Source organism: Nematolebias whitei, chromosome 22, assembly GCF_014905685.2.
Source record: "Nematolebias whitei isolate Nwh7 chromosome 22, NemWhi1, whole genome shotgun sequence".
Taxonomy (NCBI): domain Eukaryota; kingdom Metazoa; phylum Chordata; class Actinopteri; order Cyprinodontiformes; family Rivulidae; genus Nematolebias; species Nematolebias whitei.
In genome coordinates, this window is record NC_056519.1 from 18,826,935 (window position 1) to 18,845,217 (window position 18,283).

The 18,283-nt window shown below is 38.0% G+C and overlaps 1 protein-coding gene across 1 annotated transcript in view; it reads right to left on the reverse strand.

The window, feature by feature from the left end:
- nrip2 (nuclear receptor interacting protein 2) overlaps positions 1–18,283 on the reverse strand; it is a 52,976-nt gene that overhangs the window by 1,457 nt on the left and 33,236 nt on the right. Inside the window, exons 2-5 of the mRNA XM_037695687.1 lie at positions 15,320–15,634; positions 5,398–5,480; positions 4,063–4,169; positions 1,725–1,777 (exon numbers count right to left, since the gene is read on the reverse strand). Of these exons, the coding sequence (XP_037551615.1) occupies positions 1,725–1,777; positions 4,063–4,169; positions 5,398–5,480; positions 15,320–15,634 (558 nt within the window). The remainder of the gene's footprint in view (positions 1–1,724; positions 1,778–4,062; positions 4,170–5,397; positions 5,481–15,319; positions 15,635–18,283) is intronic.

Genomic DNA, 18,283 nt, shown 5'->3' on the forward strand with positions numbered 1-18,283 from the left:
ATATATATATATATATATATATATATATATATATAATTTTTTTTAAAGTGTGCAAATTTTCTGTGGCAGCTCACTGAATTCTGAGTATTTATGACTAACATGCCATATGGCCACATTTTGTACAGACAGTTTCTGAAACTCACTTTCTTTGTCTGCGTATTTGTCTTTCAAAACTATATTTTAGGTTGTGCACATTATTTTGTTGCCTATGATGTACTTATCTCAGCCCACCCTTGTTTTTGTTGTAATCTACTGGAGTACAACTTGAATTGAAGGGGTGCAGCTTTGGACCATTTTGGTAAGATTTATACATTTGGAACCATAACCTGGGATGATTTCTGTCATAAAGAGAGCTCCTGTGCAGGTGTCAAAATACAGCTGGAATGCTCTCCAACTACTAAAACTAAAGTGAGAACAGCCCAAGATGGGTTTGAGATGCCCAGGACAATGAGAGAAAGTTTTGTTGCACAACTTTTAGAAACATGTTTAAAAATTAAGCAAAAAATACAGCAAGACTTTGCAACTCATGATAGGAATGTTAGAACCCCCACAAAAGTTTTAAGGTACTTTTGAAACTCTCTTCTGAAAGAAATTCACCAACTAGTCTCCATCACAGCAGATAAAGCTATGTAGCCTCTGTAAGTAAGTCTAGGGAAAAAATATCGATATTGGTATCGGTTATCGACCAAATAATGTTGCTATGTGCTTGTTCTGTTTGTCCCTGTACAGCACTTTGGTGTGCTTTGTCACTGTTTAAAGTGCTTTATAAATAAATTGGTATGGTAATGTTTTAGCATATTGGGATATCAACCAAAAATCCAATATCGTGCATCCCTAATATATATGTACAGTATGATTTTCTTACTAATACTGAAAATAATGGTTTGTAAAGCAGTAAGGTTGAACCTTAGTAATAAACTCACACAAAAACAATAACTTTTATGAAGCTATAAAGCTTTTCAGAGCTAAAGAGAAATGCAGTTTATTATTGTTTCATCGTTATAACTCTCTGGAGAAGTGAAATCCTTTTCCTATCAAATAAATATTGATTGTACAAGAGATTCAATACAGTGTTTGATGAGGGAAATTTTTGAAGTGCTGCAGGTCAGAGTTGCAAAAGCTGACAAGTGTAATGAAAATATATTTACTTCTCTAGATGTTTTTCCTGTATTATTATAAATGACTTGATATTGTGATTTATGAGAGCAGAAAATGTCAATTTTTCATACATTTTAATTCCCCCCCCCCCCCCCCCCCCCGTTCTGTGTGCAACTAATCATATTATATTTCTTTTTGGAAAAACTGTGAAATTTTGAAAAATATATTTTCTCAGAAAGATTTGGGCAGATTAACCGAGTTAGCACTCTTTTTTCACACCCTGAATTTCCCTCTCTAATAAGTTTGTTCATAACACAAGAGGACAAAACACATGTAACATTGAAAGAAGCATCACCTTCAAATGGACAAGTTGGCTTTTCTATGGCTTTCAATATCATTATTTTTAATGTTCACATAAACTCACATCTCAGAATGTCCTGAATTTGTTCTCTGGGTTTATCTGCACATGGAGCAGGCTGTACCACTCGAACAACCCTCATCTCCTCACATTACACCAAAAATTTGCTCTTCTAATTCCAGGATAAGCAGCTTTTTTAAACACATACACACACCAAGACATGCACAGTAAGACTAAAATATATTCTTAAAGTAAATGAGGGCCTTACTTTAAGGTCCAGCAGAGTCTGCAGACCCAGGCACAGTTCGAATGGCTCATCATCTAAAAGAGGACAAATAAGAGCCCAGAGGAAACAATAGAGTGAATAATAAATAGAGTTTTTATTTTTTTAAGCCGTTCTGACTTCCCTTTATTAACAACTTTATCTGAACATGCATAAATTGGTCTGAACTTCTACTGAAATCAGTGCTACAAAAATATTCCTTCCTGTGATAATGAAAGGCGTTTGTACTTGTGAAGACGAGTGTGAGTTTTTTAGTGTCAAATTAACAACGTTAATATCAATGAGTCGGGAAATGGACTGAATTTGAAGGACTAAATTAGAGGCATTCCTCAGGACAATGAGTTAAGTTCATGTGTGACAAAGCAATTGACTAAATCTTTAGCCGCACTTTTTTCGTCACAAATCTCTCCTGCACAGAATCCACGCCACGAAATCTCAGAGAAAACAGACAAGGAGAGTTGTTCTTTTTAAACGATAAAAATAACTGTTGCTGTTTGCTTCCAGAGATGAGTGATGCAACAAAATTTAGATGATAGACTGAAGTTTTTATGCCTTTTTAAGGTCCTGCACCATTTGTCATCAAATTATTTCATGAAGGTCTAGGAAAACAACGTCAGAGTCACAATTTTTCTGCAAAAGTAGTATTTTCTCCACATTAAGTTTACTTGATACATGTTTTTTTATTTTTGTTGGCACCATGGCAACCGGTCATCATACTAATATTTCATATTTTATTCAGACACAGGAATTTTTTTTTTTTTTAATCTAGAACATCTCTGAGATATAAAATGAATTATTGGTTTGTATTATAAATGTGTTATTACACTTAGTTGTCTTTTTTTTTTTTTCCTTTTTAAAGAAACAACCAAATTTTTGTACAAAACTCCGTACAATTCAGTTTTATACCCAGCCTGTACTCATTCATTCAACCTTTATTTATACAGGTTAATCCCATTAAACATCAGGGACTCATTTATAAGAGAGACCTGATAAGTGTTTAGCTTTAGTGTTTAACAATCATTCGGCTACTTTAGCCTTTAGCTAGATGTTTGCTACTGTTAGCTTTTAGCTTCTGTTCAGCTACGTTTACCTTTTAGCCAGACTTTAACTCTTTTAACTTTGATTTAGTATTTAATTTTTTATTTTTTATTTTTTTGCTTTAGGCTAGCCTTTTGCTACTTCTAGCTAGCGTTTTGATACTTTTCATTATCATTTTGCCGATTTTAGCTTCTTGTTATTATAAGAGATAAGATAAGATAGAACTTTAATGATCCTGCAGGAAATTGTTGTTTTGTATTGTATAAGCGTATTGCTACTTCTAGCTTTTAGCTACCCTTTTGTTATATTTAGCTAGCCTTTAGCTACTTTTAGTTTTCTTTTCCTGCCTTTAGAATTAATTTTGTTACTTTAAGCCTTTTGTGACTTTTAGCGTTTATCTATCTATTTGAAATGTTTGCTTTAAGTTAGTTTTTGGATCATTTTCACTTTTAGTCACCATTTTGCTACTTTCAGCTAGCAGGAATTTATTTCTTCTTTCATTCAACCTTTATTTATACAGGTTAATCCCACTGAGCCTTGAGGACTCATTTACGAGAGAGACCTGGTTTTGCACTCTTCTCCTTCTCGCATTTGAGAATTGTGTTGGGTGTGAATTTAGGATAAATCAGTGTATTGTAATTAAAAAGAAACAAAAACAATAGGTTTAGTGTTGTAGCATTCAGCTTCACACATAATAAATGTACTGAACAAAAATGTAAACACAACTCTTTTATTTGTGTAAATCTGTGTTAATGAGCACTTCTCCTTTGTCGAAATAATCCATCTACCTCACATGTGTGGTATAACAAGATGCCGATCAGTTAGGGATTAGTTGTCTTGCTCAGGGACACCACATGTGGTCATGGCAGGGAGTTGAACCTGCAACTTTCTGGCGCCAAGTCGGCTGCCCTACCTCTACACTGCAGCGGCCCCTGCAACAGTCTGAAGATTATTTTTTTTGTTTTTCAAGAAACTTATAACCATGTTTACCTATGTGATAATCCAACATTTATTTATAGTGATTATAGGACAGGAAGCCATCACAGTAAGTTATTTTTACTCACATTTCACTTACAAGTACTTAGGTATTTTTATGGTATGAAGGATTAAATGTGTGTTAATTAAAAATAAAAGTTAAACATTGTGTTTGAGTTGTAGTAGTCCGTTAGCTGATATTAGCACGTTAGCTAATTGCACAGCTAAAGTGCAGCCTCAGATTTCAGATAGGAATCTTAAAAAAAGACTTTCAAAATGTTGAATTTCATGTTGCAGCAGATATTTTTACCTTTCACATGGGCTGAGCACCTGACGGTTTGGCTGCCCAGCTGCAGCTGCAGACCTGTCACAGAACTGCCAACACCACAAGTTGAACTGTCTTTACTGGGCACCAGTCTGAAAGCACACACAACAAAACACACCACCTTCAATTATGTCAAGGTTGGAGCAACTGTTCTAGCAGCTTTGCAGCAACAGATTTACTGTATGTCCAAATCCATCTTTCCATCCATTTTCTTTACACACTGTTTTTATTCAGGGTCAAGGGGAGCTGGACAGGTCACAAGCCCCTTACTGGGACATGGGGACGTACGAGAACCATTCACACTTTCACTCACACAGAGACTATTTAGAGTTGCTTGATAATAAAATGGGTACCACTTTACAATTAGGCTCCCCTTATAAATGCTAATAAATAGTTTGTAATTAATTAATCTATAAACACTTTATAAAGCATTAATAACATCTTATTGTGCATTAATTAAGGGTGACATAGACAAAACTGACCAGTTTCTTGCCAAATAGTGAGCCAGATCTTCCATCTACATAGTTCATCTAGAGTTGTTATATTAAACATTTCAGACTAAGTTACTGCCTTGTAAGCACCATAAGCATTTGTAAACCTTTTTTTTAAGATATAACATTAGTTGTGTATACTTGTAATGCGGTGATAAAGTACAATATTATAATATTGAATTGAAATATATAGGTGAACAGATTTGGCTCACTATTTGGCAAGAAACTGGTAATTTTGTCTCTCTGTCACCCTTAATTAATGCATAATAAGCAGTTATTAATGATTTATAAAGTGTTCATAAATGAATTAATAATATATCGATAAACTATTTGTTAGCCATCTATAAGAAGAGCCTTAATGTAAAATGGTACCATAAAATGTTTGTCATAAGTTGATGCAGCTGTAACTTTAAAAAAATGAAGGAACAAGAAAAAGCTGTGTTTTAGCACATTTTATCGTTTACCATTGAGATTGTTTTAAATTAAAATCAGGAAACATTTTCAACACTCTTAGTCCAGTGGGTTTATAAAACCTGAGCTGCGTTATCCATTTTAATATTTTCTCAAGATGGATAACATCATGACTAAAAATTTGCTTTAACAGCCGACATGCTGTTAATAAATTTCTGCTTTCAAGCTAATTTTTTTAATGAAAAATCTTCTACTGTTGCATTGTTTATTACCTTTTTTCCTGGTACAAACATATTTATTTGAGCTGTATTTGCATGCAGTTGCTTTGGCTGTAAAAGCTTCATAAGATGCTGCGTTTTGGAGCTTGTCAGTGGGTGTGGTAGAAGTGTTAGCGTTTATAGAGCCAGGTGTTTCTTACCCCAGCCTCTGGCAGCAGGAGGTGGAGATGTGGTTGTGTATGCTGCCTGTGTTGATGGATGCCTTGACTTCAGTTTCGCAGCACTGTGCGGGAGACAGAAAGGGGATTTTGGAGTTAATACAGTGTGATTTTTCAGTTCACTCTGTTACTGCTGCACACAAGGAAACAATTTGTCACAAAAGCGCATGCTCTCAGCTCTGGGGAGCCTTTAAAAAATACTGATTTCTCCTTTTTTACTCAGTCCATTTATTGTCCATGAACTCATAAAACTGTCACAGCTAATTAAAGTTGTAGTTAACTTTGTATTTGTTACCGTATTTTCCGCAGTACACGTCACTCTGCCCTATAAGTCGCATAAGTCCAAATATGTCCAATAAAGTGAAAAAAATCCATAAATATGTCGCTTTGCTGTATATGTTGCATCTATTATGCGTCACCGCTGACGCGTCATGTTTGTTACGCGTCACCGCTGACAACCCAGAAATGTGTCCGAACCCAGAAATGTGGGCCGGTGTTGTGCCAAAAATCAATTGCCTGCCAAATGGCGCGTGCACAGGAGGACTTTAACAAGAATTTAACAAGAGTAACACTTAAAAACAATTATTTGTTTGCTCAAAATTATAGCAAAGGTGTGGCTCAGTCTAACTTTTCCTTATTAAATGCATTTTGACAGTCAAATCAGCTGCATTTCAAAAGCCGATACGTGGAATTAGACGCATGCATGGGAGGACTTGCTGTGCATTTCTTTTAAATTTAACAAGATAAGCACCTAAAACAATTATTTGTTTGCTCAAATTTTTTTAACTTTTCCTTAATAAATACACTTGATGGTCAAATCAGCTGCATTTCAAAAGTATTCACTGCCTTGGTGCTCCAGGAGCAAACTCTGAGGGAGGAAATCAGAAAGGAGGAACGCTGCACATTTCTTTGAAATTTAACAAAATAAGAGCCTAAAACAATTACTTGTTTGCTCTACTTTATAACAAAGGTGCGTCTCAGTTGAACTTTTACTTAATAAATGAACTTCAATGGTCAAACTAGCGGCACAGAAAAATTAAGCTGATTTGACGGTTGCTCCAAGCAAGCTGGACAACGGTGGCAGTCTATGGCAAGCCGACTATGTCATTAATAGCCACTTTTACCTGTTACATTACACAACGGCATGCCATACTACTCGAGTGCCATCTAGAGGCTGAAAATGGTAGTGTTCAATATTGATTGGATTATTGAGCACGGACTTTTTTGGTAGTGTTCAATATTTTCAGTCAGAATTACATATCTCAGCCAAAAATTGGTTTATAAATATGGGGGGAAAAAAACAAAAATATGTCGCTTCGCCATATAAGTCGCAGGGCATGGAAATTATGCAAAAAACCTCCGACTTATAGGCCAAATAATATGGTAGTTAACTTTGTACTTGTTAGCTAACTTAGTACTAGTTAGTTAACTTTGAATAAAAAAGATATACTAGAAAGTTCCAGGAGAAACTTTAGACTGCAACGTTGTGACCATTGTTTGGATTTGACAGTACTGTGTTTTGGTTCGCTCTAAGCTACCACCACACAAAATTTAAACTCTATATGTGTGAAAATAGCTGAGCTAAAGCCATTTAAAATTAAGATTTGGTGGGCATCTTGAATTTTTATTTGAAGTCAGTATTTTTTTTTGGAGATTGCTCTCAGCTACCACCACACCAGCTTTTAAATATCTCTAGAAATGACTGATGTAATGTATTTTTTTTTTAGCTCAGGTGGCCATCTTGGATATTTGATTTACATTAGGAATGCATCACAACTCGCTGTCAGCAACGACCATACCAAATTTCAGCTCAATATCTCAAAGAATGACTGTTATAGTCAATTTTGTGTTTTCTGAGGTAGCTGTGGCAGCCATCTTGAAACAAAATGGCTCTTAATGTTAATCAATTCTAGAGATGCATCTGATGATTACTTTCTGTGAGTTTCAAACTAGGGATGCACGATATTGGATTTTTGGCCGATATAAAATATGCCGATATGTTAAAACTTATTTGGCCGATAACCGATACTGATATTTTTATATACTTTCCTTTGTCAGAACATAGCCTTCTCTCTTATTTAGGCTTATTTGCTACAAAAAATGTGTAACAGCTGTAAGAGCTGGTGACATATATTCAATAACAGCCAGTATAAGGCTTTAACTTATATTACATGGAAAGTGTTAAATGTTATTTATTAGCATTAGTCACCTGCAATGCTGTCTCACTTGCGGAGCCTTGTTCCAGGTTCCTAGCTGCAGTGTGGGATCATCTGCACTCCTGTGCCAGAATGATAGCATTTTTAAGTTCCAAGTTTTTGTCTATCCATTGTGCCGTAAGACTAATCATGCTAACGTGGCTAACACTTGACGTCCAAATGTATGTGGTAAAACGCACCCAAGAACTATCAGCTATTAGCTTCTCAATAATGTCGGAAATGACGGCTTGTAACGCGGGTAAAGTTACGTTGGAAAAATATATCTGACTGGGGAGGATGTAGCGAGGCTCAACATAGTCCAAAAATCTTTGGAATCCGACATCCTCAACGAAAAAAAAAAAACCTTCCACACCGCCGACATTTTAATTTCTTCTTCTCGGCTGTGATCGGATCAGGTAGCGCACGTGACGTCGTCTCGTTGTGCTGGCGCTGCAGGCATCCTTGTCACTGGGTTGTCTATACCAAAACAGCATATTTTATATCGGTGAGTTATTTTGATGTAATGGCCGATGTCCGATATTTAACTTTAACGCTAATATCGACCGATACCGATACCGTGCCGATAATATCGTGCATCCCCATTTCAAACAAATCCAACAAGCTGTTCATGAGCTGTGACAGTTAGAGACTGTTAAGAGTTCCATCAGGCATTTTGTATGAGAAAAATGGTGTCTTTGTTTGCAAATTACATTGCCATGCAATGCCAATAAAAGTAATAGCACACATGACAGCACTGAGCTGGTCATTTTGATATAACATTTGTGGGGGTACACAATGTGGTTCGGGCTGTATTAAAGTTGAAAAAAGAGAAAGACCCTTTGCAGGTGGATAATAATAGGGGCTGCCTTTCTGGCAGTCCCCAATAAAAATAAAAAAAACTTCCTATTTGTGGAATTTTTCCAAACCAATTGAATGCTTTGCTGCTCCTATGGATAAGTAGCTGCAGGTATCTGAGTTAGCAGCCCAGTAGTTAAACATTAAGCTAAAAAGTAACCAGCTTCGAAGATTCTGTGTACGATTGAAAATATCCTGATTTGTTGTGGATTTTTAGCTTATGTTAAGTCTCGTGTTGCAAACAGAAGATGATGAAAATGCTGATTTTGCTTGTTGTGTGCACTTTGTTCAGATTTATGCATCACTGGAGCATCAAATATTAACCAGCGAGTCATATATTCACATTGGCATTTTTTTTTAAAAAGCACAGCAGTTATAAGAGCTTTGTATTTTTTGTTGGAATGCCAGACATCGTTTCCTTGTGTCTTTAATCACTATTCATTTACACCAGTGGATCTAATGACTGTGAAAAGTGGTGTTAATTAATAATTACCAGACAGTCCTGCATCTCCAATCAGCTCAAGAGCTTTTTGATTTAATTTAGTCTTAGGTTTAAGCTCAGTGCTTTCATTGAAACCCACTCTAATAACAAAATATGTGTTGATTGGTTCACAGCACAATAAACAAGAATTAAACTAACATACTTTTTTTCAAAATTGATTTTGTCTGGTGTGCATTAATGGAACATACTCAGTTGCTTTTCCTTTACAAATATAAATAAACCTTTCCGTTCAATGGTGCATGAGGACTGTGTTGATCTTAGAGGTTTGTGCTCCTGGTCTGGAGCTACATTGTTTTTTAATTAATGTATGGTTTCATTTTAAACAATGTCTGTGGTAATAAATTTCTTATCCTTTTGAAACCTTGTATTTTTATATTAGGATTCAAAACAACATTGATTAGTTTAAATTTAGGAACATTGTTAAGTATGACCCTGTTTTTAAAAGGTTTTTTTTTTTTTACCTTAATGGATTAAAACTGTAGAATAAGGGAAGAGATTCAAAATTTCACTTTCCTCTGTTGCTCAGTTATTTTAATGAAAGCAAACAATTGAGCAAGGCCCTTGAGGAGGCTATAGTATTTCTTAGTTAATATTTATGTATTTTTATCAGAATCAGCTTTATTGTCATTGTGCCAAAGCACAAGGAAATTACATTTCAGAACAGCCCATCCAAGTAAAGCACAAACAAACATGGGGAGACGGAGGTGTCTGAGGCTGCAGCCTCGTGGGAGGCGCTGCCCTTTTTGTTTAGATAAGAAAAGAGAAGCACGAGGGAAGAGGAGGTGTAAAAAAATTCTATCTCATACGGTGTCCTAAATGGGATACAGTGTGAAAGTTGCAAAAAATTAACTCAGCACAGAAATAGCAACATATTGATGACATTATAATACATATGCATGAAGAAGGCCAACGAAGGTGGTGAGTTTGCCTGTGGACACTGCCAGATAGCCCCTATAGTCCTGATACAAGATGGTGCAGTGTCTATCAGCCGGCTCAACTCTGATACAGGTCCACAGATGTCCTCGGGAAGGGAGTGAGTAGTGGAGTAGGGGAGCAGAGCTTCTTGTTCACATAACATCCAGGAGAGTTTGGGATAGTTGGTCAATTCAAGGCCGACACAGTGGAGCCAAATTCAGATAACAATTATTTGGGGTCAAGCCGACTCTGCTTGATTTCTGTCTGCCTTATATTGTGCATGGACTTTGTTGTCTGCCTTATAGTTCTACTGGTACGTCTCAATGGCAACTCCATACGACCATATTTTTGTGGTCAGCACTGACCGAGCTTGTAGCTTCTCCAAGGTCGATTCCTTCTCACCAGCGAGTTTCAGGAGCCACAAGTGGCCTGCGATTCTCAGAAATGGCGTCCAGCTTACGGCGCAGTTCACAAAGCATTTGAGTCCGAGTGCTTACCGCACGGCACATTCCTTCACACAAGACGGGCAGCCTCACAACGGCTAGAACAGCTGCCGACGATTTTTGCATTTGTCAATATGCCATGTAACCACCAACTCCAAAAAGCAGAAGTCCTTTTATCACAAATCCAATCAAATTTAAGTATCGGTAGTAGTTTTGATAGTTATACTTGAAAGAACAATAAATTCCATATCTAATGTCTCAATGGTAAGCTACATGTCTTCTTTTAAGTGTAACACATTTGTGAAAAGTATAATTTCCAGCTCAATTTTTTTTTACCTAGTTTCTAAAACTTTATAATGCTTCTTTTTTTGAACGTTCCAGAAAAATATCTAACAGCAGTGATACTAGCAGGCAAGTCGGTCTTATTCCATTAACATTTTGTTCTTTATCTTACACTTCTTTGAGATATTTCATTTCACAGAAACGGTTTCTGTAGAGCAACTAACTGCTGGTTTACAGTAACGGGTATCTAAGGCCCCTTCTCTCCAACATATTTTGAGACGGTGTGTTAAAATAATTAAAGGAAGACTAAGAAGCACAGAACATATGGTAGCTCAGCATGCATGTGAGAGAAGCAGCATGACGGCACCACCCCCACACACTGCATAAATTCCTTATTTTCCTACATTAAATCTTACAAATTGTCTATTTTTTATTACCTCAAAAAATACTCATCCAGCCTCTGTGTATTAATATGATTTCAAATAATCTTGTGAATGTCAGAGTAGAAAACTGCAAAGCTCAGTTGGGCCACTGAAAATATAATCGGCAGCAACGTGTTATTCTTTTGAAATATGTTTTTTATTAAATCAGCTTTAGTTTCGACTTTTCAACTGAAGCATTTTTTTATTGTTATTAAAAGAAAAACTTTTATACTTTCATTTCGAACTGGTTGTTGAACAAAACAAGGCATTTGGAGACTGTTCCCTAAATAAAGTAAGATGGGTAAATTTTAATGTACAGTAGATTTATAGAATAATGGATTACAAAAAATTTAAATACTGTATGATCCTGGTTCTTTAGATAATCTTCTAGAAATACCCTCTTCTTCATACATCAGTACTTTATCACTTGAACAAAGGTTGTCCACCCCCACTGTTGAAAATAAGCAGTCACTTTCCATGAATCTTGTTTAGATTTTTCTCTCTGAGTACAGACGGAGCGAGCCAGCGAGCCTCTTTTATCCTCCCTGGCTTATCAGGAGACACAAACCTGGTCTTTTGTCTGAGTCCCGGTGTCACTAAAACCCCTCTGTATCTCTAAAGGTTAAAAATATCAGCTGAATGGGTAAGCAAGAAGCACTGAGCGTTTTAATAAGGAAGCACTGAATGTGATGGAAAAGTAGACTATGGAAATGTGTTTTGTTTTTTTCCAGCAGCTCCTTTCGTCAGGGTTCGCCACAATAAACTAAGTCGCACGAAGACTTGGCTATTTTTTTTATTTTTTACGCCGGATGCCCTTCCTGATGCAACCATAGATCACCGAGCAGAACTGTCATTTCTAACCCAAACCTGGAGCTCGGCTCGACCTGAATTAAGCCCGGGCCGTAATAATGTGCTTAATGTGTGGGCCGGGCCAGTGTCAGGCTTTTTATTGCGTCAGCGGATACGCGCAGCTGACGATCAATTATATGGCAACGTGACTTGCCATACAATCACCTGCCGCACGCAGCCATTTGACCGCTCACTGACCAGCCTTGAAAGAGGCAAAAGAAAGTTCAGTTAAAGTAAAGAAAGACATTCAAACAAATGAGACATCTTTGTTCTTTCCTTTAGAAGGGGGTGGTGTAATTTAAGAGAAATTCAGCAGCACTCAGCGGAGGCGTGCGGCCGACGACCCAAACAGGTGAGATCCCGTCGTGGCAGCACGATGACTCAGTGGTTAGCCCTGTTGCCTCACAGCAAGAAGATCCTGGGTTCAATCCCCGGTTGGACCTGGGGTCTTTCTGTGTGGAGTTTGCATGTTCTTCTCATGCTTGCGTGGGTTTTCTCCGGGTACTCCGGTTTCCTCCCACCAACCAAAAACATGCATGTTAGGCTGCTTTCAGGCCCAGGCCTCCCTTGCAAAAGGGATCTGTGATCTCAGTGGGATTTGCCTGATTAAATAAATGTTAATAATAAATAAAAAACCCAAAATATCTGACATGTCAGAGCAGGGTCCGTGTCTGAATAATGCAGAATGCAGGCAGAAGCATGGATTTAATGCACTTTGACGGCCATGAAAGGATGACCAACCCCTCAGCTCCAATCTTCTGCCCCCTCAGCCGCATGCGTCCACTGACTGTTAATAACTATATAAGCAGTCAAAACTTAATGTTCAGGTTCAGCTCTGTAATTACTGTTAATCCTTCAGGTCGGGTAGGGTTCGGAAATGATGGCTACAGGCTGGGGCCGGGTTGGGTCCAATTTATTTGGGACAGAATGCAACTCTTCCACTGAGCTACCATAGCCCTCTGTGTGGAGCAGAGAGCTGCTATCTAGGGTGCCCAGGGGAGCAGATGGTAGGGGTTAAGGGCCTTACTCAACAGCCCAGAGTGGGGCAAATGAGGGTGGAGACAGGTGTGGGTGTTTCACCTATATCCCACCCACGTTTTGATGTTGTTGGTACTGGGAGTTGAACCAGCCATCTTCCAATCACAGGCCCACTACTTCTCTAACCTCTGCGTCACAACTCCCTAGACTATGGAAATAAATAAATAGGTTAATTCATCAAAATATTCTTGTGTCAGTTCCAATCCCGGGTGGTTGTGAAGGTTGTGTCAGGAAGGGCATCCAAAGTAGAACACTTTTACCAAAGCTATGCAAGTTCATCTAAGCGACATCATACCAGGCTGGTCGAAGCCCGGGTTAACAACAATCACCTCCAGTTCTGTTGATAAACAGAATGCCAACGAACATTGTTAGTCGAAGAACACGAGGAGGGAAATGTGTCAGGAGACAGAGGGAGAAGAGGAAAGTCATGAATGTAGGACTGAGGGTTGCAACTCTAAATGTGGGGACAATGACAGGCAAAGGTAGACAGCTGGCTGACATGATGCAGAGAAGGAAGGTAGATGTTTTATTTGTCCAAGAGACCAAGTAGAAGGGCAGCAAGGCTCGCAGCATTGAAGCAAAGTTCAAACAGTTTTATCATGGTGTGGATAGAAAGAGAAATGGAGTAGGGGTGGAACTGAAGGAGGAGGTGGCAAAGAACGTAGTAGAGGTGAAGAGAGTGTCAGATAGGGTGATGTGTCTGAAGGTAGAAGTAGAAGGTCTGATGCTAAATGTTGTCAGTGGTTATGCTCCACAAGTTGGATGTGACATAGAGGGAAAAAAATACAATAGAGAAATTTTGGAAGGATCTGGATGAAGTGATAGAGAGTATAGGTAGGAGAGAGTGGTGATCGGAGCAGATCTGAATGGACATGGACCATGGTGGAAGCTGAGAAAAGAACAATGTTATGAGGAGTTCATAAAGGAGCTTTAAAGGCTGTGGGTGATAAGAAAGAGCTTCCAAATGTCTGGACTACTACAGCAACAGTAATTAGAGAGATAGATAGGAAAGTACTTGGTGTGTCATCTGGACACTTCTCAAGAGTTCTCATTTAGACTTTGTTAATAAACTACCAGCCCTTCTTCAAGTCGCCCTTCGTATAAAAGATTTTATTTTTTAGACGTGTAACTAGTTGCTGGATTTGATTGAATGCACAACATATTGGACACATTTCAATCTGGAATTTGACAAAAATGCAGCACCAAGACAGCACTCCTTAAACTTAAATCAAGGTGAAATTTCGATTTTATGGTCTTTAAAATTTGTCCGCTTATTTTTATCCAGTTGATCATGTTATTCTTACTGACTGATTACAAAATTGGGTTAGGGTTTTTGGTGTAGCTCTTGCTTGATTTACTCCATATCTTTCAAATCAAAGGGCTTTTGAATGATGACGGTACTTTTGTTCTGTCACCTCTATTTGTGGGGTGCCTCAGAGATCTGTTTTTGAACCTGCTTTATTTTCTTTATACAAATGCTCCTTCTTGGCAAGCAATAACAAAGCCGTGTTTTATCATTGCTATGCTGACATTTCTCAAACTTACCCATTCATTAAGCCTGGTGGTTGCACAAATGTTACTGTTCTTCACAACTGTTTGACTGACATTAGACATGCATGTCTTTGAATTAGCTTAAGCTAAATCAGAGAAAAACTAAGACATTATTGAGCGTTTCTAAATGAATGATTTGTAGTTTGACTGTTCATAAATACAGTACATACAATTATTGGGCAGATTTTGGGCATGAAGTCCAGTTTTGTTATGTGAGACAGTAAATATGTTCTTCTTTTTTAGTGTCAGAATTCTCAGTTTCCTAGTGGTTTCAGCCCACCCTTTTTTCGTTGCTAAACATTTAAAATTTGTGGATGAAGGTGTAAACCACCAGTAAAATTTTTGTGTACTTCAGTTCTTGAGGTAATATCATTTATAAAAAGTATTTTAAAGCATGAATACAAATTTATTCCTGAAAACTGATTAGATTAAAAAATATACATTATTTTTACAGCCGTGCTGGCAAATCAGGTGAAGTTGGGGTGTTTTTGTATGATTTATATCTCTTTTTTTTAATTATTATTATTATTATTTAGCCCTGGAAACCACACAGTTTGGCCATTTTAAGCTCCAACCTCTTTGTACTAAAAGTCACCTGCAGTGAATCTTATTAGTGTTCATGTACGAACCAGCTGAATTTATAATCACTGTGACTCACTTATCTGTGATTCTGATCCCATCTGAAAGCTGAGTCCTGCCAAGCTGATATGTTCCGAAGGGGGAAGTAAAAGAAGAGCGAGCTTTAAGCAGTGAGTCATACGAGCACAACTGTGCTGTCTTTGTCTTTTTCTTTCCAGCTCGCATAAATGTGGGTGAATATCTACATGCAGAATATGTTTTACTGTTTAATACCTTGCATTGAATAATTAAAGCTGCCAGGTGGGTCGAGCTCTCTGTGCTCTCGGGCTTCTCATCTGAACGTCTGGCGCCGGCCTCGCTGTCATCATCCTCTTCATCTGATCGCAGGCTTTTCTCGCTTTCCTCGAAAGACTCCCGTTCCTCAGTCGAGTCCTCCGCTGTGCTCTCGCTCCTCTCCTCGGCTTCAGCGGGCCCATCTTTGGTGTCAGCCAGAGGGGAGCGAACTCTTGAGCTCGGGTCCCGGGCTTCCCCTCGCAGCCGCGTGATATTTCCCTCTAGTAGGCGCCTCTGGACGATGCTGTGAGGTTGCTACAATTTAAAAAAAAACATGAATTTAATTTAAATTTAAAGATTCTGGCACCTTTTGAATGACTGTGGCACAACACGTTTTTTTCTGTCACATACTAAAGTATTTTCCTTCAGATTAAAACAAGTATTTTACTAGAAGTAGTTGTTTTTTTTTTAACAGTCACAGGAAGTTGTGCGCTGTAGGAGGTGCACAGTGAGTTATCATACAAATGGAGGCACTGACTTTACAGCACCAATCAAATCTTAACAAAAAAGGTTAAATTGTGTCATCTGGACCAGTTTCTTTAAGAGAGAAACGTTTCATCCCCCATCCAGAGGACTTCCTCAGTCTATGGCCTGCCAACCAGATTACAACCTGGTTGTTACAACCTTTTTTCTGAACCACTTTAGCCTTGGTTGTCCTCAGGCTGTTTCTGTGAGTAGCAAGTCGGCCATCTGGCCTAAAGCATTTGATTGTTGTACATGATGATTGGTTGTTTTGGATGGGTGTTTTGCACGTGTTTAAAGTCTACTTTTGAGATTCCAACTACTTTTGGCTTGAAACACAGCAGTGATGGCTACCTATGGGACATATCTGGTTGGCAGGCCACAGACTGAGGAAGTCCTCTGGATGGGGGACGAAACATTACTCACTTAAAGAAACTAGTCCAGATGACACGATTTAACCTTTTTTGTTGTTATCTACCTGGATGATTGAGCTTACAACAACAACATCTTACCTCTCATATTAATCTCTAAAGTATTTTAAACGAGGAAATTATCGGAGACCTTAAATTAGAATTCTGTTCACCTGATTTGGATTAGAATTGCTATGTTTCTAACACCGTTTCCACATCATTAAATGATTATTTGGGGGTTAATTTATTTTAAACACATCTGTGTGTGGGGTTTCTGTCTGTGGTGTCGTCCTGCTCTTCCCTGTGTTTTCTCTTCCTTGTGTTCTGCTCCTGTCTCACCTGTCTCAGTTTCTAACCACCCCAGGTGTTTGTCATCATGTCTCATCAGTGTTCAGTGCCGTATTTTCCACACTATAAGTCGCTGGTTTTTTTTTTCATAGTTTGACCAGTCCTGCGACGTATAGTCCCAAGCGACTTAATATACTTTTTGTTTTTTCCCCCTATTCGTGACGCAATTTTTGACTGACTCAATAAATGTTCGTTCATAATAATATGTCTGGCTGGCTCACGCCGGGTGCATTATCTCCACAGTAAACTGAATAAAAGCAACGTTTAAAACTTTTAAAAGCAACCATTTATTTGATCCACTACAACCCAGCCTGAAGTGTGGCTCTTAGAAACTGGTGAGAAGCTGACAACTCCTGGTGGGATTATATGAAAGCTGAAGATGCATTAATGATAATCAACCATCTTCTTAGATGTGCACAAACTTTGTGACTGATTACAAGAAACATCTAGCTGCTGTGCTCAAAACGATGTTTTCCTAACGATCATATGCCTATTTCCCGTACTCGCGTCCAAATCGAGTGGTAACTTTCATGCAGTGTTTTTTAAATGTTTAATTTGTATTTTGTCATTCTAAATTACAACTGACATACAGTATACTGTATAAACTCAAGTTCACTTCATATCCTGGAGATTTGAGTTTTGAGAAAACAGAGAATAAAAAACTTTGTTTTCTTAATACAGTGGTTCTGCTGATTTCTAACAAAGACTGTGCTCTGGTGGAAAAGTAATAAGGTTATGGAGGAACAGGTGGCCTAAATACAATTTTCTACTAACATGATTCAGAGCAGCCGGTCGCCAGCAACATGTTCTGAAACTGTGGAGGTCCTGACACTAAACTGGACCAGCTCTAAACACATGCGATCAACTGCTGATTAACGTTTGAGCCAAAAATGATCAAAATGCTTTAAATATGCAAGCCCTTACTTCAAAGATTACTCTTAACTTAAAGTTAGCAATTTAAATATTTATATGTGGAGAAAGCAAGAGGAAGAGCAGAGGAGGAGGCCCTACATAGCCACAAGAGATGCTACATGAGTTTAGAGACATAGTTCAGATTTGTGAACAGCTGTATTTTCCTGTTGTAGACAGTTCTATGAACAACTTGCCATTAAAGAAATAGTTGAACTCTGATGCTGTTCACTTCTGGCTTCAACTTCTGGGATTCAGTGGGGTCCAGTTTTATAATATGTGTTGATGGTACAAACGTGATATCGTGCAGTCCATCTTGACATGGTCCAAGAGAGTCATGCCATGGTAGAAGAATGTGGTGATGGTCAAAGAAAATGTCTGAGGGCATGGAAGAAAGCATATAAAACCTTTTGGGGGAGTACTAAATACATAGCAGTGTCATCACATTAAAGGTTTTCTCATATTTTAATGGTCCAGCCACCTTCTAAAAGGGAATGGAAATGTTGTGGGGTCATCATCATGTGTGAAGGAGGCTAAGAGACTACATGTTGATCTACAGGATGAGCACAATTTTGTCTGAAAGAATACTTAGGGTTGGTTTTATAAAGCTAAAACAGGTTTGATGAAAAAATGACAACGTTAAAATTAGGGATGCACGATATTATTGGCATGGTATCATATCGGCCAATATTAGCGATAAAGTTAAATATCGGATCGGCCATTCCATCAAAATAACTTACCAAAATATATATTGGTGAGTTTTGTGTACATATAT